The 27,110-nt window shown below is 38.9% G+C and overlaps 1 protein-coding gene across 2 annotated transcripts in view; it reads left to right on the top strand.

Moving 5' to 3' along the window:
- LOC121327760 (integrin-linked protein kinase) overlaps positions 1-27,110 on the top strand; it is a 130,160-nt gene that overhangs the window by 93,562 nt on the left and 9,488 nt on the right. For both annotated transcript variants that reach the window (XM_041271945.1, XM_041271944.1), the window contains exons 8-11: positions 4,045-4,154; positions 4,269-4,396; positions 7,516-7,637; positions 11,920-12,019. In XM_041271945.1, coding sequence (XP_041127879.1) covers positions 4,045-4,154; positions 4,269-4,396; positions 7,516-7,637; positions 11,920-12,019 — 460 coding nt within the window. The remainder of the gene's footprint in view (positions 1-4,044; positions 4,155-4,268; positions 4,397-7,515; positions 7,638-11,919; positions 12,020-27,110) is intronic.

Genomic DNA, 27,110 nt, shown 5'->3' with positions numbered 1-27,110 from the left:
CCAGATCAAGACCCTGTCATGACCAGCCCAATCTCCAGACCTGAACCCCATTAAAAACCTCTGGAATGTGATCAAGAGGAAGATGGATGGTCACAAGCCATCAAACAAAGCTGAGCTCCTTGAATTTTTTTGCCAGGAGTGGCATAAAGTCACCCAACATCAACGTGAAAGACTGGTGGAGAGCATGCCAAGACGCATGAAAGCTGTGCTTGAAAATCAGGGTATTCCACCAAATATTGATTTCTGAACTCTTCCTAAGTTAAAACATTAGTTTTGTGTTTAAAAATGAATATGAACTTATTTTCTTTGCATTATTCAAGGTCTGACAACACTGCATCTTTTTTGTTATTTTGACCAGTTGTCATGTTCTGCAAATATGCTCTAAATGACAATATTTTTATTTGGAATTTGGGAGAAATGTTGTCAGTAGTTTATAGAATAAAACAAAAATGTTCATTTTACCCAAACACATACCTATAAACAGTAAAACCAGAGAAACTGATAATTTTGCAGTGGTCTCTTAATTTTTTCCAGAGCTGTGTATATGTGTATATATATATATATATATATATATATATATATATATATATATATATATATATATATATATATATATATATATATAGTAACAAGGCAGGGAGGGGGTTAATATCCTTCCTGCCTGAAACATGTGCGAATGCACGTTGTGTTTGTTTAATTTGTTTAATTATTACCCACACCTGGGGATTATTGTGAATTAGGACCGGGTGCAAGGTAGAAATAGTCAGAAGCCAGTCTACTCGAGGCTGCTGAGTAGAAGGAATCAGAAAGAGTGCCCTGATCCCGAGCAGTCGTAAAAAGAAACGTAAATTTTTGTTTACCCTGTGTGTTTATTTTGTGTTTACGTTGCAGGTAAAAGACGTCGCCGTCCTGCGAGCTAGTCAGGAACCTGTACCAAATATGTAGTCAGTGCTCCAAAGGAGCTAGGTGTTTGTTTGTTTTGTAAAAAAAATATGTCTGCGCTGGAAAAATTCGTGTCCCAACAACGCAAAACAAAAACACTTAAAATAGTGCGTCAGCGCGACCCTTTTTGGTTGACAAAAGGGGCAGACGAAACTTTTAGTGAGTTGCTTGGCACAATCACTACTTATAGAATATTATATATATATATATATATATATATATATATATATACCAGTCCAAAGTTTTAGTACACCTGCTTGAAACCAGGTTTTTCATGATTATCTAGGCTTTTAACTGTGTAAGCTTGTCTATAAACACTTAATATTTCATTAAATAAATTTCAGACCATGTGCTGCTCAATTTGAAATAAAGTGACTTTATTTGCTTAAAACAAGTAAAAAATCAGTGCAAGTCCAAATGGTACCCTATGCAAAGACAACAATACCAAATTTTTTAACAAAAAAACATTTTTTTTTTTATATGTGTATATATCAGGTGAACATTGAAAAAGAAGTAAGAAAATGTCACATAATTTGAGTTTTTGCTTGATTATATTACCTTTAGAATAATCAGACAGGTAAAAACTTTACAAATCAATTAAACACTACTAAAAACAAAAAATAAATAAATAAAAACTATTTTTCATCAATGTTATAACTATTTACACCAGGTGAGGTTTGCAAACAAAAAAGGCATTTAGTGACAGAAATTATCTGTATGTGTCCATGGTATGGTGTCTTTCAAAACAGTCACCTGGGTGTAACTCTGGCTGCCTTGAGCATGTTTTGCAGAACCATACAGTCTCTCTCCTCCCCCCTTTTGTCTTTCTGTCACTGCACAGTCTTTGGTGCTCTTCGATTCATTTTTGGAAATTAAATGTGACTTTCCATTCCATTTCAATTCTTGATGAAAATGGCATGTCAGGTCTCAACATGGAGTCTGTTGTTGGGCTACCAAAGTAAGGAACAATAGCAGAGACATAACCAGTTTCACAGTCAGCTAAAACAAACACATGCATCCCCCACTTGGTAGGCTTCTGAGGATTGTAGCACTTGAAGATAATCCTTCCTTTGAAGCCAACTGTGCTCTCATCAATGCAAATGTCTGTACCTGGGATAAATAGCTCACGACATTTTGTGTCTATGTAGCTGACCACATTCCTGACCTTTTGTCCTCTGATAACAAAAGCAGCCTGAGGCACCTGGGTGGGGGGAGGGTAAAGGTGCAGCATCCAAAAGATCTGCAAGAAACGTGATCTCTTGAATACATCTTTGAAAAACTGCATTCTGTCAGCCCATTCCTCAGAGAAATATTCTTTTATATCAGTTTTTTTACATTCAGTCCCATATTCAGCAGAACACCAAAAAATGCCTTTATCTCTGGTAACGTAACAGGTTTCCAGGAGTTTCAAATAGAATTATGACACAGCGGTCCCATTAGTTTTACACTCGCATATCTATTGGTTTCATTTACAATTTCAGTAAACAAAGCGTTTGTGAAAAAAAGTTGAAAAAACTCAAAGTAGTACTCCCTTGCTATGGGAGTTTTGTGAAAGCATCTGTACCTACCGATGCACGTGTCCATTCGCCCTCAAGCTGCGCGTCTGGTTTGTGTTCACTTTCCTTAGATTCCTCAGAGCCTGAGTAACAGAAATATTTACTTCATCGTCACTAGATTGATCAAAATCATCATCCAAACTGCTTTTGTCTGTACTTTCTGCCTCATCCATCATCTGTGCAAGTTCTTCAGACTGCCTTGACTTCCTCTATCTTCTCTGCTCCATTCTCACTCTGCATCCCAGTCTCCGTCTGTTCAATTCGGCTTTGCTCAGCCTGTATATGATCTATTGGGTGTCTCCGCCTTCTTTCCGATTAGAGACGATTAGGGAACGCCTTGCCTCAGCTTTTTCTGGCTTAAACACAACACGTGCTGTGTTAGATCATGGTTTTCAGCAATGGAACGGAAAGGGATTTTCGCGATGTCGGACCAGGTCCGACATTGCACCTCAAAGGGTTAAACACCTGATTCTAATTATCCCCTTAATTGAGCTGATAAAACCAGGGGTTCACTTACTTTTTCACATACCTTGAATCTTAATTACTCATTGTTTGTCTAATTCATACATGATTTTGTTTCAAAAGACATGGAATTGGTTAATATAAACCCTATTGGTTATTTAAGAAAAGACTGTTTTTGATTCAAGAAGGCTATCATGGTAAAACTATGGAATTTCCCTAATTATCACTGGGGTTAAAAACTTTTTCTTGGCACTGTAATAATGACCAAACATGATTTTTTTGGAAAAGCGTTTTTATTTATTTTTTTTTAATTCTCATCTCTACCACATATAGAGTGCTCTATCTCGCAGTGATGAACAGCTGTGTTTTCTCGTTTTAAAGAAATACCAGTGTGAATGATGATGCAGTAAAATATATATAGTTTTTAATATGTGGAAGTGCCTTTTGTTTGCCATTCCCCCTAACATTTTGGAATCCCCCCCACCCCCACCCCCCCATTGGCTGCAGCATAGGGGGGAAATCCCCCCCATCACACAAAAATGAAATTCAAGCCCTGTCTTGTACTTCTTGATAATAGAAACAAAGTTGAAATTGGAATACTCAAAGGCTTGGAAATCTTGTTGTATCCTTCTCCAGCTTTATGACAATAAATAATTTTCTGGGTCTTCAGGTAACTGTTTACTTTTTCCCATATTGTCTTCTTCATAATGACAACAATCATCGTATGCCTACAATTTAGCATTTTCTAGACTTTTCTAGAATTAGGTTCTGCATTATCATATTCTAGTACCTTGTAGACAATTCTGTCATAGCATCAAATGGAATATAGTATTTTTGGAGTTTTGCAAATAAATTGCTGAAATAAATAATTGTAAACATCTATTTATTGTAACTTATTTCCTCATACATTTTTTCCTCTTGCTACAAAAGATTTTTCCTAAATTTTTTTGTTTTAGCTATTTCTGGAAATTATAAATTTCCAATGGAGTATGTAAACTTTTGACTACAATTGTACGTACTTACTTACCTAACGTAAGGCTATTGAGTCCATAGTGTAATTCTCTATCTTTCGCCCGTTGTATAGCTGTGGAAGGGGCGCTGGCAGGGGAACGACATTGTTGTGAAGGTACTAAAGGTTAGAGACTGGACCACAAGAAAGAGTCGTGACTTCAACGAGGAGTATCCCAAACTCAGGTACCTCAGTGCAGCCTTCATAGTGACTGTCTGAATTATTTTATTTATTTATTTTTTTTTTTGGAAAATTTATTTATAGCTACATCTCTCTCTTTCTCTTCTCCTTTTTTATAGGATATTTTCCCACCCCAATGTGCTCCCCATGCTGGGAGCCTGCCAGGCTCCACCAGCCCCTCATCCAATAATCATTACGCATTGGATGCCCTATGGCTCTCTCTACAATGTACTGCATGAGGGAACAAGTAAGTAATGCACAGATTACTGAGAAACATGTTTTTCATTGCATCAGTTCCACTCATACATGGACAACTCCCCCCCCATGTGGCCAAATGGTGCAATTCTGTCCCCACACTTCATCCTCCATGCACCCTGAAGCCCCTTCAATGCTCTAACAATATTGCATAAACTATAAATTGCTCTGTAATATATTCAGTTTTGATATATGTAGGTTTTATATATATGAACATAAGAAAGTTTACAAACGAGAGGAGGCCATTCGACCCGTCTTGCTCATTTGGTTGTTTCCAGACCCTCACGAGTCTCTGTGTAAAAAAGTGCCTCCTATTTTCTGTTCTGAATGCCCCTTTGGTAATCTCCATTTGTGACCCCTGGTCCTTGTTTCTTTTTTCAGGTCGAAAAAGTCCATTGGGTCGACATTGTCAATACCTTTTAGAATTTTGAATGCTTGAATTAGGTCGCCGCGTAGTCGTCTTTGTTCAAGACTGAACAGATTCAATTCTTTTAGCCTGTCTGCATATGACATGCCTTTTAAACCCAGAATAATTCTGGTCGCTCTTCTTTGCACTCTTTCTAAAGCAGCAATATCCTTTTTGTAGTGAGGTGACCAGAACTGAACACAATATTCTGAACGCAGAACCTGTATTAATAATAATAATAATAATAATAAGAAGAAGAAGAAGAAGAAGAAGAAGAAGAAGAAGAAGAAGAAGAAGAAGAAGAAGAAAAGAAGAAGAAGAAGAATAATAAACATGTCGACTTTTTTCTTGGAATGACACTTGAGCATGATGACGAAATGCAATAACCCTGCCCACAGCCTGCTTCGGCCCCGTGCCATATTCAGATATATTGCAGGGCTGGAGTTTCTTGACACGGATTGTATCGACAGGCTGGAGAATTGCAAACTTAATACTTAATACTTTTTGAGGCGGCAACATCTATAATGGATAATTGCAAAGCATATGACATGGTTTATTTAGATTTCCAGAAAGCTTTTGACAAAGTCCTGCACAAAAGATTAATTCTCAAACTGAACGCAGTTGGGATTTAAGGAAACACATGTACATGGATTAAGGAGTGGTTAACATGTAGAAAACAGAAAGTACTGATTGGAGGAGAAACCTCAAAATGGAGCGAGGTAACCAGTGGTGTACCACAGGGATCAGGTCCTCTGCTATTCCTATTCTACATTAATGATTTATATTCTGGTATAGTAAGCAAACTTGTTAAATTTGCAGATGACGCAAAAATAGGAGTATTGGCAAACACCTTTGCAGCAGCAAAGGTCATTCAAAATGATTTGGACTCAGATTCAGAACTGGGCAGACACATGGCAAATGACATTAATAGAGAAAAGTATAAGGTACTGCACGCAGGCAATAAAAATGTGCATTTTAAATATCATATGGGAGATACTGAAATTGAAGAAGGAATCTATGAAAAGGACCTAGGAGTTTATGTTGACTCCATAAATGTCTTCATCGAGACAATATGGGGAAGCAATAAAAAGCCCCGGAATGCTCGGATATATTGTGAAAAGTGTTGAATTTAAATTAAGGGAAGTAATGTTAAAATTGTATAATGCATTAGTTCTGGTAACCTCGCTACAAAAAGGATATTGCTGCTTTGACATTGTCCACACGGTATACCCTAATGGGTATTCCACTGTGTGTGGAGAAGATCAAGCAAGATCGAGCTTGGGTGCTCTTAGTAGCCCCAGAGTTGCCCAGGAGAACCTGGTTCTCGACACTGGCAGTTCATCAGACAGGCTCTGGGGATGCTACAGCTCTGCAGCTTTGGGTCTGGCCCCTGAGCAGAAACACTTGAGCCATCTTGGGTTATCTGACAGTCAAGGAGACTCTTCAGAATGCCAGAGCAGTGTCTACATGCTCCCAGTATAGTTACAGATGTGTATTCCTGACATGGTGTCAGTCGTGTCGCTATCTCGGCTTGCCATATTAAAATTGACTGTCTCCTCAGGAGCACACTTCCTGGTGGGACAGTTTCTGAAGGGTGCTCAGAGGTTTAGACCCCCTAGAATGTGCCTAGTCCCCCTCTGGTGGCTAAATGTTGTGCTGGATGTGCTTACAAAAACACAATTTAAGCTCTTTCTGTAAAGGCAGTTTTCCTGCTTGTTATTACCTCCGCTAAGCCTGTTTATTTTTTTGTGGCAAGTATGAAGGTTACTTTCTGCACTTAACCTGCTTTTCTCCATGAAAGCATTTTGCTTTCCATATCAACCAGTCTGTGGAACTGGAGGCCTTCCATCCACCTGCTTTCTAGTCTAACAAGGACAGTGGCTGTCAAGTTGTATTGCAGACACAGTTAAGATTGAGTACTATCTAGCCATCCTGCCCCCACCAGAAAAGGTAACTGGTCACTCCACATAAGACCTTACAACCTCTTGGCTTTATTCCAGGGCATATCTGTTGCAGACATTTGCAACGCTGCAGTATGGGCCACGCCTCCTACATTTACTAGGTTCTACTGACTGTCGTAGATCAGCAGAACCCTCATTCTGCTCTTTAACACATTTTTGTTGTGTTCCACTTTAAGTCCTGGGGTAGTCAGCCATATACAGATACACTGCATGAGGCAGCTCCCCCACTGTACTGTAGAATGTTAAATGCAGTTTTTCTTCCTTATTCGCACATCTGCCGCTGCTGCAGGTCCTTCACGTGCGACGGCTTGGGTATTGTATCCCATTCGGTAATGATTACATTTAGTACTTGAAAGGGAACGATAGGTTATTACCATAATCCTGGTTTCCTGAAACCATTACCCTTCAAGGTCACTGTGTTCACTCCAGTGCAGAAGGCCTGAAGAGAAAATAGCGCTGAACCTTATGCATCACTTGTATTTATCTCTTGGGGGTGGAGACGATGTCTGATGCATACGGATCTCTTAAAGGAGTAGCCTTGATATAAGTGCTCATGTAATTCTGGCTGGAAGATATATATACATAATATACTTAAGATAGATATATATATATATATACATGTTCAGTAATGGTTACATTTCTATTTCAGTGAAGTGGGTTATAGTAATAACCTAATGTTCTGTATAATAGCTTAATGAATGATAACATAGACATTTATTCTTTTTCTCTCTCTATCTCTCTCAGACTTTGTGGTTGATCAGACACAGGCTGTGAAGTTTGGGCTGGACATTGCTCGCGGGATGGCGTTCCTGCACACCCTGGAGCCACTGATCCCCCGACATTATCTCAACAGCAAGAGCATCATGGTGAGTTTATTTAGCTCTACAGTGGCCCAAAGGGGAAGCACAGAATATGAGAAGAAATGGGGGGCAAAGTATTAGGAAGTTTTATTCTTCACAAAGATCCTAACATAAAAATATTCCTTTTCAATTATGTTTCTGTTCAGCTGAAAAATGTTGAACCTTGTGTTGAAGATTTTGCACTTTTCCTAAAGAATTCTCTGCATTCACTCTAACATTTTTATATTAGTTTCTTTCCTTTTCTCCCATAATAAAACATCCTGTTTTCATTAACACCTATAAAAATGTTTGCCATTTTTATTCTTACGACATTCTTACATGTTTCCCAAGGGGGTAATTGAGTCAATATACAGTGGCTTGCGAAAGTATTGACCCCCCTTGGCATTTTTCCTATTTTGTTGCCTTACAACCTGGAATTAAAATGGATTTTTTGGGGGTTTGTATCATTTGATTTACACAACATGCCTACCACTGTGAAGATGCAAAATATTTTTTATCGTGAAGAAATAAGACAAAAAAACAGAAAACTTGAGCGTGCATATTCACCCCCCCAAAGTCAATACTTTGTAGAGCCACCTTTTGCAGCAATTACAGCTGCAAGTCTCTTGGGCTATGTATCTATAAGCTTGGCACATCTAGCCACTGGGATTTATGCCCATTCTTCAAGGCAAAACTGCTCCAGCTCCTTGAAGTTGGATGGGTTTCGCTGGTGTACAGCAATCTTTAAGTCATACCACAGATTCTCAATTGGATTGAGGTCTGGGCTTTGACTAGGCCATTCCAAGACATTTAAATGTCTTTTAAATCTTTCATAATTCAAAACCAATACAATAGTTAACGCATTATTCAATTGCAAACAGACTTCTTCTAAATCAAGCGATGGTACTTGCAGCCTTAGCAAAGTGTCTGAGGAAGATCTTTTTGTGAACTGATACTGTATTTTGATAATGGTTTTGAAGGAAACTGTCAACGACACAGAATACACGTTTCAATTGCAGCGTTATGTTACCCTGAGCTTTCTGAGCTGGCTGCTCTTGGCTGCTGTCTTTCTGACGTCACACTCAGCTTTTAGAGAAACGCCTTCTCCAAACCTTGCAGCATAGCACACATTTTTAACGTGCTATATTTACATTTGTCTTGATTATCAACAGTCAGTTTAATGTAATTGATTAACATTAACGTTATTGTAAAATGATACATCCCTTATCACTGATTTAGTACGTTATGTTTGTTTAAATAATGTATTTATTTATTTAATATAGTGTTCATGGCTTCACTGTATAATGATAAAATGATGTTTGTCTCTGCTAACAAGGTGGCAGCAGCAGTTTTAGTGCTTATTTGCTTTACGATTAGCAGGTCACTCGTGATCTTTGCATCGCCACTTTGGTGCACATCCGCAGCCAGCCTCCCGCAGTAACACTGCGTGACATCTACAGTGCATCTTTTTTTTTTTTTTTTTTTTTTTTTTTTTTTTTGCTATACATTTTTTATATTTATTGAAAAAATAAACAACTCATCTCTGCTCTTAAATAATAACCTGTGGTACATGTTTAAGGCCGATCATTTCCCAATTCTGTTTACCATCAGCTAAACAAAGTATTTATTTATCTATTTAATTTTATACGTTAAAATGCCATTTTGAGCAAATAATAGATCTTAATACTTTTGTAGTATTCCATTGAGAGTGTACAACTTTAGTTTAAAAATAAATAAATAAATAATTCTGATTGTCTTTATGAAAAAGAAAAAAATTCTAAATACCAAATATGTTTAAATCATTCCATGAAAAGAAATTTGTGTTGGTTTTATTTTTGTGAATTACAGTAATTTAAGTGATTTACATTAGTATTTCTTCATTTAAGCCTTTATTTGATAACTTGCATGATGTACTGTATACTGTGTAAGGTTACCATGATATTTTTTTTAACGGTCATCGTACTGTGCAAATTTTATACCATCCCATCCCTATTACAAACCACCCAAAAATTACAGTACAATTCTTTTTTTTAACTATTGCTTCCTAGCAGAATTCCTCAAACCACAGAATTTATAGACTCCTGCAGAATTCAGTCTTCCACAGGTTCGCCATATTCTGCAGCTACATCATCTTCATCATAATTATCATAAACAGACTGCTAAAGTGAGATGAAATATAGAACTTAATTGTTCGGTTCTAGTTTTGTTCAATTAAAAGGTGTGTTGTCTCCTTCAAAAAGTAGGCGTTAATTAAAGACTGGAGTTAAGGCTTTGAAAATGTGGCCCAATAACAAGTCTTGTTTGTTTGACAATTCCTAAAGATTTTACTGGCAAAATGTTTGTTATATTAGCTTGCATCACTTGATTTTCAAGGTGTGATATCCGAAGCATAATTAACAAGGACAGAGAAACATTTGTAATTGACAAGCCCAGGACTGGAAGACACAACAAGTTGTCTAACAAGGATGAGCAATACTTGAAGATAATATCCTTAAGGAATAGAAAGGAGTCAAGCGTTGAATTGACAACAGAACTGACAGAAGGCACAGGTGTTGTTGTTCATCCATCAGCAGGCCAGAACGTCTTTGACCGTTGTTCTATAGTCCAATTTCTGTGTTCTTATGCATATTTTAGCCTTTTAGTCTTGTTTCCCTTTCTTAACAGAGTGGCCTTTGTACTGTTGATTTGATGGATAAGTGATTGCTGTGTTTATGAAGAAGTCAATATGGGAAAACGTAAAGAACTATCTGAAGACCTTATGCATTTTGTGGAGTAATGAAACAAAAATCAAACTGATAGTCGTTATGTTTGGAGAAAATCTGGCGAGGCGTACAAAGAAAAGAACACCATACCTACTGTCAAGCATGGAGGTGGTAATATCCTTCTATGGGGCTGTTTTTAAAATTTAGTTCCAATAAATAATAAAATGGATTCCGTAGCATACCAAAAGATATTGGCCAATCATCTGAAACCCTCCACTACAAAACTTGGTTTAAAAGTGCAACTTGACGTTCCAACACGACAACGATCCAAAGCACACATCAAAACCTACTTCAGAATGGTTAAAGAAGAGTAAAATCAAGGTTCTGGAATGGCCTATTGAAAGCCCCGACCTAAATCTGATTGAGAATCTTTGGTATGAGTTGAAGAACGCTGTGCACAAGAGAAGTCCTCGAATGAACTGGAACAATTTTGCATTAAAGAATGGTCAAAAATTACTAAAGAATCATGACAAAAACTAATTGACGGGGTTATTATTGCTAAAGATACCTCAACCAGCTAATTTAATTTTCCTTGTCAGAGTATGAATACTTCTGAATTTGCATTTTTGAAGTTTTGCTGAGCTAAATAATTGTAAAAGAATCCAAAAAAGGTCTGCACTCAGAAATTTGAAATTATTTCCTTTATTTTAAATTAAAAACATTTTGTAGAAAAATGTGCAGTTCTCAGTCACGAACATGTCTCGCCCGTAGCTTCATCAGCGCTCACAAGTGCCTGTGATACTGGGACCTTTTAAGTATATATAATTACTAAATTAGTAAATATGTTAATCATTTTACAATCAGTAAATAACATTGTATTCAATATAACACAACATGTTTTACATTTGAATAATCCTTGTCATTCATTAAATGAACAAAAAATTAATGGCATATTATACAATGTTTATTTATCAAACAATATATCAATATCATACTTAGACTACCAAAGGTTAAAAAAGACCCAGATAATATAGACTGAAGCAGAATGCATAAAATGAAACAATTTATAACAGGCATTATTGAATATTAAACAGCAAAGACACTCATTCATAGTAAAACAAAACAATAAGTTAAATTAAACGAATTTGAGATATGGAAAGTCTTCACCGAGTCCCTTGGGCATTAATGTGTTTATTTTAAAAATCCAAGAAGTTTCTCTTCTCAAGAATTTAGCAGCAAAATCACCTCCTCATTTTGCCTTTTAACACACGTTTATTGTGTTCCAGTTTGTCCTGGGGTAGTTAGCCTCATACCTTAATTGGATGCCTGGTGTTACCATTACTCTTCAAAGTTGCTGCGTTCACTGCAACACAGCCGGCCTGAAGAGAAAATGGGTTATGTGCCTCCCGTAATTATCTCTTGGTAGCGGAGACAATGCCTAATACATACAGGGATCTTAAAGGAGCAGCTTTGATATAAGTGCTGAGGTAATTTGGACTATAAGAGATATATCCCATTCAGTAATGGGTTAATTTATATTTCAGGAACCAGGGTTATGATAATAACCTGACGTGCTCTTTATAAAATTATGTCTCTCTGTCCCCCAGATTGATGAGGATATGACTGCTAGGATCAGCATGGCAGACGTTAAGTTTTCATTCCAGTGCCCTGGGAGAATGTACTCTCCAGCCTGGATCGCCCCAGAAGGTACGGCTGTTGTTTCTAGGGCTACTAATTATTCTTGTTAACATTTTTACTGTGAGGGTTCTTGTTTGTCTTTGTATTCTTCATTGTGTAGATAATACTAAATTAAAAGTAGTTGATGTTAAAATATATTCAGTTAGATTGAATTAAATTGAATTGAATTAAACTTTAATAAAATATGAAATATTTACAAATTATATTTTAATCTTCATATTTTTACAAAGCTAGCTATATTAATAATATACTGTATAATTAATATTAATTGTTTTATGTTACACACGACACAGGAGACTGATGAAACATCAACAAATTTTATAAACCAGTGGAGACAGGTTTAAACAGTTTTAAACAGTTTCTGTGTCGGTCCACACAGCTTCCTTTATTTGTGTTTGTCATTGCGCCACATGGGCATAATAATTTTACCTTACAGGTTCTTCAGGGGGTTTCAAGCTCAATATTAGGTCAATGGGTAAACGGGGTGATCGACCATGTAACAGGTAGAATGGAGAGTACCTTGTTGTTTCATTGCGATTGTATGCATGTGTCATCTTCTTAAGATGATCTGTCTAATTAAACTTCTGAATGAGTGTTCTTAACATTCCCAAGAGCATCCTATTAAACTCTACTTGCCCATTGCTTTGGGGTGGTATGAGGTGGTACAGGACTTCACAGTTTTGCACAACTTTTGTAATTGGTAGGATAGGTGATTTTCAAATTCTCTCCTCCGTCATGGTGTATCCTTTTTGGGATGCCGAATTTCTAGAATACACTCATTAAAAATGCGGTTGGCGTCTGTTTTATCAGACTTATTTTGTGTAGGATATGCCTGAGCAAACCCAGTGAAATGGTCCATTCGATCAAGATGATTCTCTTTATTAAGGTAATCAATTAAAATCAGCTTGGTGCTGATGAAAATCAAGGGAGGTGTTAAAGACCGACCTAGGCTGATTTTTCTTAATACAGGGACAGACCAAGGTCACACAATACTCAATATCCTTGCTCTTAAGGGGCTAACAGAAGCGGTCTTGAGTGAGGCGAGGTCACACTCTGCACCAAGATGTCCCATGTCCTCGTGGAATGCCTGGGGTGTTCCCTGTCTGCATTCATTCATATATTTTTCCATGTCGAGTGGAATGTGAAATACCACATCGGTATCCACGTTACATTTGCCTGGCCGATATCTGATGTTGAAATTAAAGTCTGCCAACTCTGCTGCACACCTTTGTCCCATAGCATTTAACCTGGCTGAGGTGAGAACATGGGTTAAGGGATTGTTATCCATGTAGACTGTAAATGAGGGGGCATAATACAAGCAATCTCAAACATGCTCAATAATAGCCTAATCGAGCACTAACAATTTCAGTTTGCCTGAATGCAAATAGTTTTGTTTTGTTTTGTTTTTAAAATGTTTTGGAGCTGTACCCAATGATACAGAGTTTTCCTTCCTGTTCCTGGTATAGAACTGCTCTGAGGCATTCAGTGAAACTGTCTATGTGGAGAATAAAAGGCAATGAGAAACTTGGAAGACCCCTGAATATATTTGCGGTAGTGAGGAATCCCAAAAGCTCAGCTCACCTATAGTTTGGGGTTTCTTTTCGGCCAGAGCTATAACTACCAGCTTTTCACCATCTTGTATTTCTACAGTCACCAATCATGCCCAGATATCTTAGTCATGCCCATATATTTTAAGAGATTGCATTTCATAGACTTCAGCTGTGCCTTGCTCTTGGAGATGCCTCAAGTCTGCTTGAACATACTCCATGTGTTCTTTGAAGATCTGGCTGTAGATTAGGATAACAACCAGGTAAGGCACATAGTTTTCATCTCATAGCCCTTGAAGGACATCCTCCATGCACCTCTGAAAAGAAGCTGTGGCATTGGTTAGAATTAAAGGAATTCAGAGCCAATCATATAAAACCCAGGGGGTAATAAAGACAGTGAGCCAGCCACTGTTTTCGACCATAAAGCCCTGATGATGACAACTTCTGATTTGAGAACGGAAAACCATGGTTTCTCACGTAACCCGTCTAAAACATCGGCTGACAACCGCTTTATGTGCCTCACTCAGATACTCTAAGTTAATGGGTGGTACCCACTCTGGATCTATACTCTGGGGTGTGTAACACGCAGCAGAAACATTCTGATGAGAGTTAGACATCCTGTTGTAAGCAACCTCTTTTCTTGACTTCCAGTCACATTCCCAATCTACCCTTGTGCACCTATCAGAACAGCTGATTTTAATATTTTGTAATGGGTATGGTGATTTTACATGAGGACCCTTATAGCACGTTTACAACCATTTCCCTTATTTCAAGATTGTCGGGCCAGTGGCCTGGAACACATGGCTCAAAAACATCTGTCATGTCCTCTGTGTGATAGCCTCCAATGGGTCCAGCCCTTCAAATACACAGTTTCACTCTTCTTTACAGTCACACTCAGCTTTCCAACCTTAGCTGTGCTGAGGTCATCTTCCTGTAAGGTCTTAATGACAGGTGTACCACTGTTTTTACATGTGGTTTTCTTAACCTGGGGGAAAGCAGCTACCAGATGGTTAACACTAGGACCGTCAGATTTTCGAACTACCTACAGTGGGAGGCAGATTGTAGTCGCCCGACATCACGATAGACGTGGTACGACGTCGCAAACATACCGCGGCTTAAAACCACCTTTTTTCTGACAAAACTATGAAAAAAGATCACTACGCTAGTCAACCACCAGATGATGTAAGGGTGCAAAATAAATATAAAATGCACCTCTTTAGTGTGACATCAGCTAGTAGGCTAATCTATATGGCTGAAGTAATCGATGTGTTTTAAAACCTCTATATATACGTTTTTTGTGGTTTTTTTTTTTTTAAGAATAAACAGCATGGTCTAGTGTTTTGCTGCAAACACCATTCAGAAACTTTCTGAGAAAGAGAAAGCTGCTGTTTTGGTTGATTCCTGTATTGCAGATCCCAACAAAATAAACAACCTGATTTGTGTGCAGACTTGCTATTTTATCATGTTCAGATTATTATATTACTGTATTACTACAATAACAGTAGTCATAGTAATATACATTGGATGGTAGCTTTTTTTTTTTTTAAAAGCAGAAACACAATTTATAAAATGTATTTATTTCCATTCTTCTAATTCAGACTGGTCACAGGAGTATGCAAAAACAGCAAACACCTGCCTTCAATTTCAAAATATCACAGAACTACTCCAGTTCAGTGCGATAAGGCACAAAACAAATTATAACGGGTCGGCAAGTGACGGAAATTTGAGGTTTTGTGGCGGCCCCTCTGAGATTATTTATCAATGTATTACATTTAAAAAAAAAAATTTGATCTGCCGCCTCAGCACTTGCGCAGCCAGCTTCTGTGTTGTAGCCAGAGTGATTTTCGCACGCAGGCTGTCAGTGGTTGTTAGGCAACAGTTCCAAGGCACGCAGCCAACGTCACGTGGAAGTACGTAATCAATGCTTATGCAGTAACCGTATGCGAAGTGCTGAGCCAGCGGAACGACAGAGGTGAAGTTGGCCAAATTAAATTGTTTGTTTTAATTTAAGAGATTTTTTTTTTTTTTTATTTTCCATTGACGGGAGCAAAATGTACAATTTAATAACCACAGGTAAATTAAATGGGAATAGATTGAACCTGCATTCGTGTGTTACGGCTGCTTTTGGTGGGAATCCACGTACCTTCAAATACTATTTGCGCACTTATTGAGGTTTTTTCTTTGAGAAACACAAAAGTAATCGGCAGCTAGTAAATGCAAGTGAAAACCATTTAAATAGTTATTTATCTTTGCTGTTGCACAGATAAGCACTGTTTTTAATTCTATGTGGTTTTACATTGTGAATTCTGCATGGTTTTACATTGTGAATTCTGTGTGGTTTTACATTGTGAATTCTGTGTGGTTTTACATTGTGAATTCTGTGTGGTTTAACATTGTTGACTGAAGAGACGATAGCAGAGGTATAGCGGCAATGTCTTTGTTCAAAGATTGCCATTTTTTAAAATAAATACAGTATAATTGTAGTCCTACAGTGGCTCTCTAAATCATTCACCACCCCTTGGACTTCTCCATATTTTATTGTTACAACATGGAATCAAAATGGATTTAATTAGGAGTTTTTGCCACTGATCAACACAAAAAAAAGTCCATAATGTCAAAGTGAAAAATAAAATCTACAAATTGTTCTAAATCAGTTACAAATATAAAACAGAAAATAGTTGATTGCATAAGTCAACGTCACGTGGAAGTACGTAATCAATGCTTATGCAGTAACCGTATGCGAAGTGCTGAGCCAGCGGAACGACAGAGGTGAAGTTGGCCAAATTAAATTGTTTGTTTTAATTTAAGAGATTTTTTTGGAAATTGCATCTTGAATTGCTTTAATCAGAAAACAGAGGACATTGGGGAAACACAGCAGCAGCTCAAAGTCGAACAGCCGCGTGTGTTTTTCTGATAACAAACAAGCTGAAACTCGGAGCAGCTGATTCAAATTCAGCGCCGTTTTGAGACACGGGCGAGGGGAGGAGCCGACAGCACAGCAGAACAACGCAGTTAAACGAGGCAGTCTTCCCAGCGACAGCGAGTGGAAGCGACAGCGAGTGGGAGAAGTACAGGCGTGGAAAAGTACAGAGCAGTTTCGAAGCAGAAAGGAGAAATTGCATCTTGAATTGCTTTAATCAGAAAACAGAGGACATTGGGGAAACACAGCAGCAGCTCAAAGTCGAACAGCCGCGTGTGTTTTTCTGATAACAAGCTGAAACTTGGAGCAGCTGATTCAAATTCAGCGCCGTTTTGAGACACGGGCGAGGGGAGGAGCCGACAGCACAGCAGAACAACGCAGTTAAACGAGGCAGTCTTCCCAGCGACAGCGAGTGGAAGCGACAGCGAGTGGGAGAAGTACAGGCGTGGAAAAGTACAGAGCAGTTTCGAAGCAGTTTGAAAGCAGGTTGACAGCTGCAGAAGAAACTAAACTTCAAAAAAAAAACCTCAACATGGTCTTCAAGCCTGTAATCTGTGACACCTGCTTGATGTGGGAAATCCGAGAAAACCCAGCGGAGCTAAACCAAGTGTGCGTAAAGTGCCGCGCGATCCAGGATTTGCATAAACTAGTAAGTATGCTAGAAATGGAGCTGGAGGAAGTGAGACAGCAACAGGATCTTGAGGAACTGGCACACCCACAATTCATGGAAGTCTGCATCACCCCTAACAGACTGAAAGCCACCAGGGAGATAGAAGGTCAGAACAGCTGGGTTCAGGTAGGCAGAAGCAGGGAAAAAAAGAAACTTCGTCAAACACAACCACCAGAAATCAAAACAACCAACAGATTTGAGTCACTTCAGAATTGTGATGAGCAGAACCAACAACAAGAGAATGAAAGGAACAACATCCAGGACCCTATTGACAGTGGTGACCAGACAGCAAAAAGAAGGGAGGTCATGATTGTTGGGGACTCCATATTGAGAAACACAGCAAGTTCAGTTCGCAGTTTGGACCCCCTTACTACAACAGTGTGCTGCCTTCCGGGAGCCTCGGTCAAGCACATCACTGAGAACGTGGACAGGCTCCTAGAACGAACAGGAGACGACCCGGTAGTAGTCGTCCACATCGGTACAAACAACATTGGAAGAGACAGACCAAAATCCCTGCAAAACAAATTCAGAGAGCTAGGAAGGAAATTAAAAGAGAAAACCAAAACTGTGGTATTTTCTGGTATACTACCCGCACCTTGCAAAGGACCATATGGACAGCTGGAAATAATTAATCAAAACGAATGGCTGAAGACGTGGTGCACACGGGAAGGCTTCACCTATCTTGATCATTGGACCACATTCTACAACGAGGACTATCTGTATAGACGGGATGGACTGCATTTAAATAACAAGGGAACCAGTCTACTCGGAGAAAAGATCCTCGAGCAGGTTCGGAAGCATTTAAACTAGAAAGGAAGGGGGGAGAAATCAACAAAAAAACAGAAGGGAGACCGCATCAAAACAAGAACAACAACTCAGGTAAGACAACCATTAAATGTATTTATCTAAATGCTAGAAGTATCAGAAACAAAATTCTAGAACTTGAAGCTACTGCACTAACAAGTAACTATGATGTGATAGGTGTTACAGAAACTTGGTTATCTGAGAGTGATGGGGACGAATATAATATTTGTGGGTATACACTGTATAGGAAAGACAGGCAGGACAGAAGAGGAGGAGGGGTAGCGCTATACATAAGAAACAGTCTTGAAGCCCAGGTGTTAAACCTGGACAAAGAAAATAAAACCGAATCAATATGGGTCAGAATAACAGACAAAAATTCAAAGGGCATAATAATAGGAGCATGCTATAGACCGCCAGATTCAGACGGTGAGCACAATAATCTGTTATACAATGACATTAGAAATGTGTGTAGCAAAGGAGAAGCCATACTAATGGGGGATTTCAACTTCCCCCAAATAAAATGGGAAAACCCGGTGGGTAGCGCGAAGGATGAAATAGAAATGGTGGAAATGACAAATGACTGCTTCCTAACACAATTTGTGAAGGCACCCACTAGAGGGGAGGCATGCCTTGATTTAGTCTTTTCAAATAACGAAGATAGAATAACTAAAACAGAGGTCAGAGAACCACTGGCAAACTCAGACCACAACATGGTCTCATTTGAAGTGTTTTTTAAATCCCCAAAAGTAATGACTAAAGCTAAGGTTTACAATTTTAGAAAAGCAAACTATGAAGGTATGAAACAGAGACTAACAGAAGTAGATTGGAGTAAAATAGAGAAAACACCCACAGAAGAAGGATGGTTGTTCTTCAAAAATGTAGTACTAGAGGCGCAAAACAATTACATCCCTAAAGTAGACAAATCTAAATGTAAAACTAAATTGCCAAAATGGTTTAATAGATCAATAAAAAAAAATATTCAGCGAAAAAAGGCACTTTACAGAGCATTAAAAAAGGACCAAAAAGAAAGTACGCAGAAAGAGTACACGGAACTGCAAACGCAAGTCAAAAAGGAAGTTAGAAAGGCCAAGAGAGAAATAGAAATGAACATTGCTAAGGGAGCTAAAACCAATTCCAAAATGTTTTTCCAATATTACAACAGCAAGAGAACATTCAAAGAGGAGATTAAATGTTTAAGAGATACAAATGGCAAAATCGTAGAGGAAGAAAAAAAAATAGCAAATATGTTAAATGATTACTTTTCACAAGTTTTTACAAAGGAAGATACTGACAACATGCCCCACATGTCATCCAGTTCCTGTCCAGTTTTAAATAACTTTAGCATAACTGAGGCAGAAGTGTTAAAGGGACTAGGAGCTCTTAAAATAAACAAATCCCCTGGGCCGGATGAGATCCTCCCAGTAGTACTCAAAGAAATGAAAGAAGTAATTTACAAACCGCTAACCAAGATCATGCAGCAGTCTCTTGACACAGGGGTGGTACCGACAGACTGGAAAATTGCAAACGTAATACCGATCCACAAAAAGGGAAACAAAACTGAACCAGGTAACTACAGACCAGTAAGCCTGACTTCTATTATATGCAAACTTATGGAAACTATAATAAGATCCAAAATGGAAAATTACCTATATGGTAACAGGGTACTGGGAGACAGTCAACATGGTTTTAGGAAAGGGAGATCGTGCCTAACTAACTTGCTTGATTTTTTTGAGGATGCAACATCCATAATGGATAATTGCAAAGCATATGACATGGTTTATTTAGATTTCCAGAAAGCTTTTGACAAAGTCCCGCACAAAAGATTAATTCTCAAACTGAACGCAGTTGGGATTCAAGGAAACACATGTACATGGATTAGGGAGTGGTTAACATGTAGAAAACAGAAAGTACTGATTAGAGGAAAAACCTCAGAATGGAGTGTGGTAACCAGTGGTGTACCACAGGGATCAGTATTAGGTCCTCTGCTATTCCTAATCTACATTAATGATTTAGATTCTGGTATAGTAAGCAAACTTGTTAAATTTGCAGACGACACAAAAGTAGGAGGAGTGGCAAACACTGTTGCAGCAGCAAAGGTCATTCAAAATGATCTAGACAAGATTCAGAACTGGGCAGACACATGGCAAATGACATTTAATAGAGAAAAGTGTAAGGTACTGCACGCAGGAAATAAAAATGTACATTATAAATATCATATGGGAGATATTGAAATTGGAGAAGGAATCTGTGAAAAAGACCTAGGAGTTTTTGTTGACTCAGAAATGTCTTCATCTAGACAATGTGGGGAAGCTATAAAAAAGGCTAACAAGATGCTCGGATACATTGTGAAAAGTGTTGAATTTAAATCAAGGGATGTAATGTTAAAACTGTACAATGCACTAGTAAGACCTCATCTTGAATATTGTGTTCAGTTCTGGTCACCTCGCTATAAAAAAGATATTGCTGCTCTAGAAAGAGTGCAAAGAAGAGTGACCAGAATTATTCCGGGCTTAAAAGGCATGTCATATGCAGACAGGCTAAAAGAATTGAATCTGTTCAGTCTTGAACAAAGAAGACTACGTGGCGACCTCATTCAAGCATTCAAAATTCTAAAAGGTATTGACAGTGTCGACCCAAGGGACTTTTTCAGCCTGAAAAAAGAAACAAGGACCAGGGGTCACAAATGGAGTTTAGAAAAAGGGGCATTCAGAACAGAAAATAGGAGACACTTTTTTACACAGAGAATTGTGAGGGTCTGGAATCAACTCCCCAGTAATGTTGTTGAAGCTGACACCCTGGGATCCTTCAAGAAGCTGCTTGATGAGATTTTGGGATCAATAAGCTACTAACAACCAAACGAGCAAGATGGGCCGAATGGCCTCCTCTCGTTTGTAAACTTTCTTATGTTCTTATGTTCTTAACATTTTAAATACAAAATGGGTCAAATAGACCCACATGGCAGTTCTAGTGTTAAGGAGTTTGGGAGGACATGTATTATGTATGGACAAACCCTGACCACCTCCTCAGTGACATTGTACCCAGTTATGGGCGTCTCTATGTCTCCGACCAGAATTGGAACATCAATCACTTGGTGTGACAAAGTGGCTGAGTGGATACAGATGTGATGCAGTGCGTGATAGAAGCAGACAGAGAATTGTAAACCAGTTTGAAAGACCTTATTTATAGATTCCAGGTCTGGCCACCAAATAATAATACCCTGGCAATACACAGCAGTGTGTACTGCACGGGGTAAAGAACAACGGGATTGCAGTGCCAAATAATAAACTATCATATCCACCCCACAATAATACCTACATGGTCACCAGTCCTGGATGCGATCTTTGGGGTCTCTCGCAGTCCTTCTAGGTTATAAGACAAACCAAAGCAAAGGAACAGATTGTGATTCTCCATGCCGTTTTATTCTGTCACACATGACCCCTCTCCAATCTGCGGCTGCCACGTCGTTTCCCTTCCGGGTCAGTGTGTTTTTGCAATGGAGTCTCGCCCCCTTCCTGGCTGGCTGACCCCTTGAACCCTGGGAAAGAACTATCAGGCTAGCCCATCCAAGGAACTCTCTTCTCACTGCTTAGTGCCCTCACGGGTCGGGATGGAGATTTACAACCAAGAATCTTTGTTTTTCTGTCACATATCCCACCATGCAGAGGATGAATCTCTTGGTGAAATGTGGTGTGATGAGAGTGGGGGCGTGGCAGAGTCTTCGCTTAACAGTATCAAACACCCCCTGACACTCTGCTGACTATTTAGTTAAATTTGGTGCACTCCTTTTGGTGAGATCAGGGGATAAAGCAGTGGTAATAACCGGCTAATCCCAGTAGCAACCTCACCTGAGTCTTGGTTTTGGGGATCGCGGCATCTACCAAAGCCTGGATTTTGGTAACCACGGATCTCACCCTTCCACTCCCCATTAAAAATCCCAAATATTGAGTCTCTGATTTGGCAAATGCACATTTTCTCACGTTAGCTGTTAGCTGGGCTACCCTTAGAGACTGAAGGACAGCTATAACCCTAGCCAAATGCTCTCACCAGGTGGAGCTTTAAATCACCACATCATCAATATACGCTGCTGCATATTCATGACGTGGGCGTAAAAACTTGTCCATCAGTCTCTGAAAGGCAGCAGGCACACCATGTAGCCCAAATGGCATGGTTTTAAAGTGAAAGCCCTTCAGGTGTTGAAAATGCAGTTTTCTCTCTAGAACTGCAGGTTAGAGGATCTTTTTGTCAAGTCCAGAGTCAAGATAAACTTTGCCTTTCCGAGTCTATCTAGAAGTTTGTCGATCCGCATCGAACTTGGCAATAGCGTTTACCTTCCGTAAATCCATATAGAAGCAATTGGTGCCGTCTTTCTTTTCCACGATGACAACTGGACTGCACCACTCGCTCCTGTAAGGCTCAATCACCCCAAGTTTGAGCATGTAGCATACCTCTTTGCGAACGCCACTTCGTCAACTTTCCGGGATCCGGTTATGTCTGTCTCGTACAGACAATGTCATATGCAACCAAGTTAATCCTACCGGGCACATCAGAAAAAACATTGTTGAACTCCTCAATAAGCTTACACAGTTCCTGTTGCTGATCTGGAACCAATTGTTCCTCCATCGAAATGATGTGTTACAGGCTGTCCTGTGCCCACGGCTAGGTTTACCCTATATAGTAACTGCCCCTTGATACTGAAGTGTGGATGGATATACTAGCACCCCAGCACCATCAACATCCTTATCTTCAATAGACTGGACCTGCCCCCAAGTGTGCACTAGTGACTGGTCATTATGTTGGCCCCACACTATCAGTGTTTGCTGCAGGACTTGCAGACTGAGGGTCAATGTGGCCCCCTCTCAAATTTGTAGGGGGTGTAACAGTGAGGGGGTGTAACAGGGCGAGCCCCTGTACAGTTTATTTTATGTTTTGAATTATGATTTATTTATTTATTTGTTGTTTATATATATATGACGGTGAAATGCATCATTGTTTTGTTTGTTTGAGTGTTCTGTCAGAGGCAAGGTAGCAGCTTGTCCTCTGCCTGGAATAATTAATAAGAAAATTAAATGATTAATTTGTTGCTAATCGGGAGATGGTCATCTGTATAAAAACCTGCAGCTCTCTGCACTCCGGGTGGGTGTTCAGAAGTGGAGAACGGAAGATCGAGAGGAGAGAGAAAAGAAATTTAAAAATAATAAAGATCATTAAAGGCTATTGCCCTGCCTGATGGTATTTTGTGTTCGTGATTTGTTTTTGTTAAACCTTTTTATTGGCTCTGTGAGCAGTGTTTCTGTTTGTTTAAATATTTTATTTATTTTGATTTTAAATAAACGACACCGCAAGCGTCTCTTGCCTGCAGTACCTTGTCATTGTTTTTGTTCTTGGATCTGGCCTGACGTCACCACTCGTCGCCAGCCTGTCACAGGGGGTCAATGTCAATCTGTTTGATTCAGAACCAACCACCATTTCTTATTTTAGTTTAGTGATATTTTGTTTCTGAAGAACAAAAAATAAAACTGTAAAGCTGTAGATACAGCCAAGGTGTCTCTACAATACTCACTGTCACTTTTGGAGGAAATATTTGGAAATGTGTCACAGTGATGCTGGTGTATCTCTGAGTAAAGGATATTCATGATACCAAATCACTTTAGAACACGGGTTTTCAGTCTTGTTAAGCTGCGTACCCCTTTCCAAAAAATGTAGTCCACTGCATATTCCCATCTGAGATTAGTCATAATAAAGTGAAAACAGATATAAAAAAAAAAAGGTCTGTACAATAACATGATGCAACAACGCACAAGCCTTGGAGTGTGTGATGGTGTGGAAGGGTAGTGGGTAATTCACTGACACAGGACACAGACCGTTATACTTGAAAACACCACCCAGGTGCGTTTTTACATTTTAGCCCGCAGAGGGCGCTGTTCACAGTGTTCTGCCTACCAAGGATGGTAAAAACAGAGACACGGCAATACCACAGACGGTACAGTTCAGGTGCGGACGCACTCACTGATGTTCAAAACAATAATCCAAAAACCAAAGGCGAAAGGAGAAAGGAAAAGAAAACAACAGTATTCAAAACTATAAATAAAAGGTGCTGCACTTCAGAAGCGTTACCCCAGCCATCGCTACCCGCACATCCTACCCTGACAGTTCCTCAGGCTTCTATATAAATACACTGGGGGGGTCTGCCCACGGTTTCCCCACTATTACTACGCTTCTTTCTCTTATTGATCTTTTGGGTTTCAGTCCCGGCTTCTCTCTTTCTCGGCTCGTGACCCGAGCTTCTGTCCTTCCTGGTATGTTCTAAAAGGGCAGACCTGAGGAAACAGTAGAGCATTATTTTATAGGGCTAACAATCTCACCAAGACCTGCCTCCCAGCCACTCAGAGAAAGAGGAAAAGTCCACACACCCCCTTTCCCACCTCCCCGTCTCACTGCCATGACTCGCGGGCGGGTATTGGACGACTGCTGCCTTCCTCCTGCAGCACTATGAAGACGCCAGCAGAGTCAGCACAGATCTCCCTGTTACAGATGGATACAATTATAAAAGTTACAGTATTGTAACGGAAAAAATATATATATTATATTTACTTTTGGATAAAAATAGTCCATCAAACATGTTTCTAGTTGTTGGAAACGTCATCATTTATTGTAATTACTAATTAATTAAAATCATCAAAGCCTCTGTGTTAGCCTCAATCACTCAGAAATGGCATAGGACTATCCTTTGATAGCAAATGGCAATCGTGTTTTTATTGATAATACAATTACAGAAAAACAGGCAAAGAAAAGTTCACTGTCCAGGCATCTCTACAGCTGACCTTATTACGAAAACATGTTATTGGCATTTTTTAATTCTTGGTGACTAAAACGTACAATACTGACTGTCTCCCATCTGCTGTCCAGCTCCTCCAGCAGCTCTGCCAGTGCATTGCAGTCCATGATCCAGTGTTCTGACACCACGTGTGGCAAAGTGGTTGATTGTGTACAGGTGCAGGAGTGACACAGTGCAGTAGTTAATCAGACAAAGCCTTGTAATCCAATTTAGAAAATGCTTTATTTTTATATCTAGTTCTGGTGGGACAGATTTACAACCAAGAATCATTGTATTTCTGTCACACTCTCCCTCAGCTTCATGGGGCCAAGGGTTTTATTTTAACAGATAACCGGCAATGGTTGCTATCCAAAACTACTCTGGACTCTGATTGGTCCATGTAAATGCAAACCATAAACTATTAACCCTTTGCAGTCCATTTATTCAGCGCTTGTCAGGTTACACACGTTGTTTAAAATATATGTTTTTCAGAGTGAAACAGGTTTAAAAGGCATTAAATAACAAAAGGACACTCGGTACTGTATCTCCAGCCAAACCCCACCCCCTGTTCACTGTATTTTTCACATATCACTTTATAGATGTGCATACGTGCAAATGGCTGCAGGGCATTAATCAAGAAGAAAAGGTACAGGCATATATATATATATATATATATATATATATATATATATATATATATATATATATATATATATATATATAGACACACACACACTGATTTTTAAGGATGATATATATGGTTTTCACAACCACCAAGTTTTAATCCTGTAAATTTATTACGCTTCACAGCGTGTACAACTAAACAAAGTGTTAGTTTTACATTACATTTTCTACAGGACAGCAAACAAAAATTGTAGGTTTTACATACCTCTACAAAGTAACGCTTAAAGTGCATCTGTTTTTATTGGCATTTTATCTGTTGGTCTGCTGCACTGCATTGTCCCACAGCTCTGCTATGTGTGGTCTTGCCTAATTTTGTTTTGCTTTTACATTTGTCTACATGTGTCGATCTTTAATTTTTCAAACAGCACTTTGTCAGCTATTTAAACGTCTTGGAGGTAGGGCAGAATTACACCGCAACTGTTGTCTTTCTTTAGTCCAGTAGAAACGGAGTGTAGAAACAGTCTGTACTAGCAAGGGTAATATTTCATGTGGGAATTGTCCTCCCGTGATGTAAACAGTACCCTCTTAGATCCATGGCTCTTACTAGAAACTCGTGTGCTGTCTCTTTGGGATCTTGAGTTGCATTGATAAGTAGCAGCCTTTTCTTGGTAATATGAACGCAAAATGTTTTGAGCAACTGTTTTGTCAGGCAGGTCTGTATTGCCTTCTAGTTAGCTGCGAAAGCGGGTTGTAGGGTTTATTGCTTTTATCGTGGATTTCTCAATTTCAATATCTAAATACCCCTTCTTTTACCCGCTTCAATTTGGTGGGCTAAGCTTTACAGCCTTTTTGATTTGAACCCCCAATTTGCCCTTTGAGTTTAAAATCTTTCTTTAATAATGTAGGTGCACAGGGATCTTAATTTTGCAATGTCATCTCCTGAACTGTTTCTCATATCGCTGTTCTCTTTCTATAATCTTTACTCATTTTCTCTACTGCAGTCTCCTCTGCTGGGCTAGCCTTGGGACCAGGCAACACCAACTGCTGAATTCGGTCCTTCAGTTCCAGTAACGGAGACAGACTGTCATTTTCTAAGTTAGCAGTCTCCTCGCTGTCTAAGTGGTTACAGATCTGCTTAATAAGATGAATGCACATATTCTTGGTAATTTCACTCTGCCCCTTTCTCACAATGTGTAAGTCATGACAAAGCACAAGTAAGCTCTCCCTACTTAACTTGTACAGGAACCCCTCCACTTCAATGTGTAACTTCCGGCACTGTCATGGTTACTGGAGTTAAACACTGGCTATGTTTCCATTGAAATGTCGAAGAAAATAAACATTTATGCACATTTATGGTTATTTGCAATAAATAAATAAATAAATACTCCTAGAAAATTGTTCTTTTTATTAAAACCAATTTCTAGCATTAAACTGGTCAACATGATGATGTCATGGGCGGAACTAATGTTAGTCGCAAGAACTAAATAAATACAGTACAAAATTGTTCACTAGGCTATTTCCATTGCATTGCTGTCCTTTAAACAAAAAATATATATTTCCATAGCTGAACGGATTGACTGGTTTAATAAAGTTTTAAGTAGGTAAACGCATTGGAGCCCCATACTGAATCCAACCTAATGTGTATTCATGTATTTAATAATACCTAGCATCTCCTTATACTACAGTACATTAATGAATCACACTTATTCCAAACAACTGGA

This window comes from Polyodon spathula, chromosome 15 (assembly GCF_017654505.1).
Source record: "Polyodon spathula isolate WHYD16114869_AA chromosome 15, ASM1765450v1, whole genome shotgun sequence".
NCBI classification, from domain to species: Eukaryota; Metazoa; Chordata; class Actinopteri; order Acipenseriformes; family Polyodontidae; genus Polyodon; species Polyodon spathula.
Note: the sequence above shows the minus strand (reverse complement) of the source record. Positions and strands in the feature narration are given on the sequence as shown.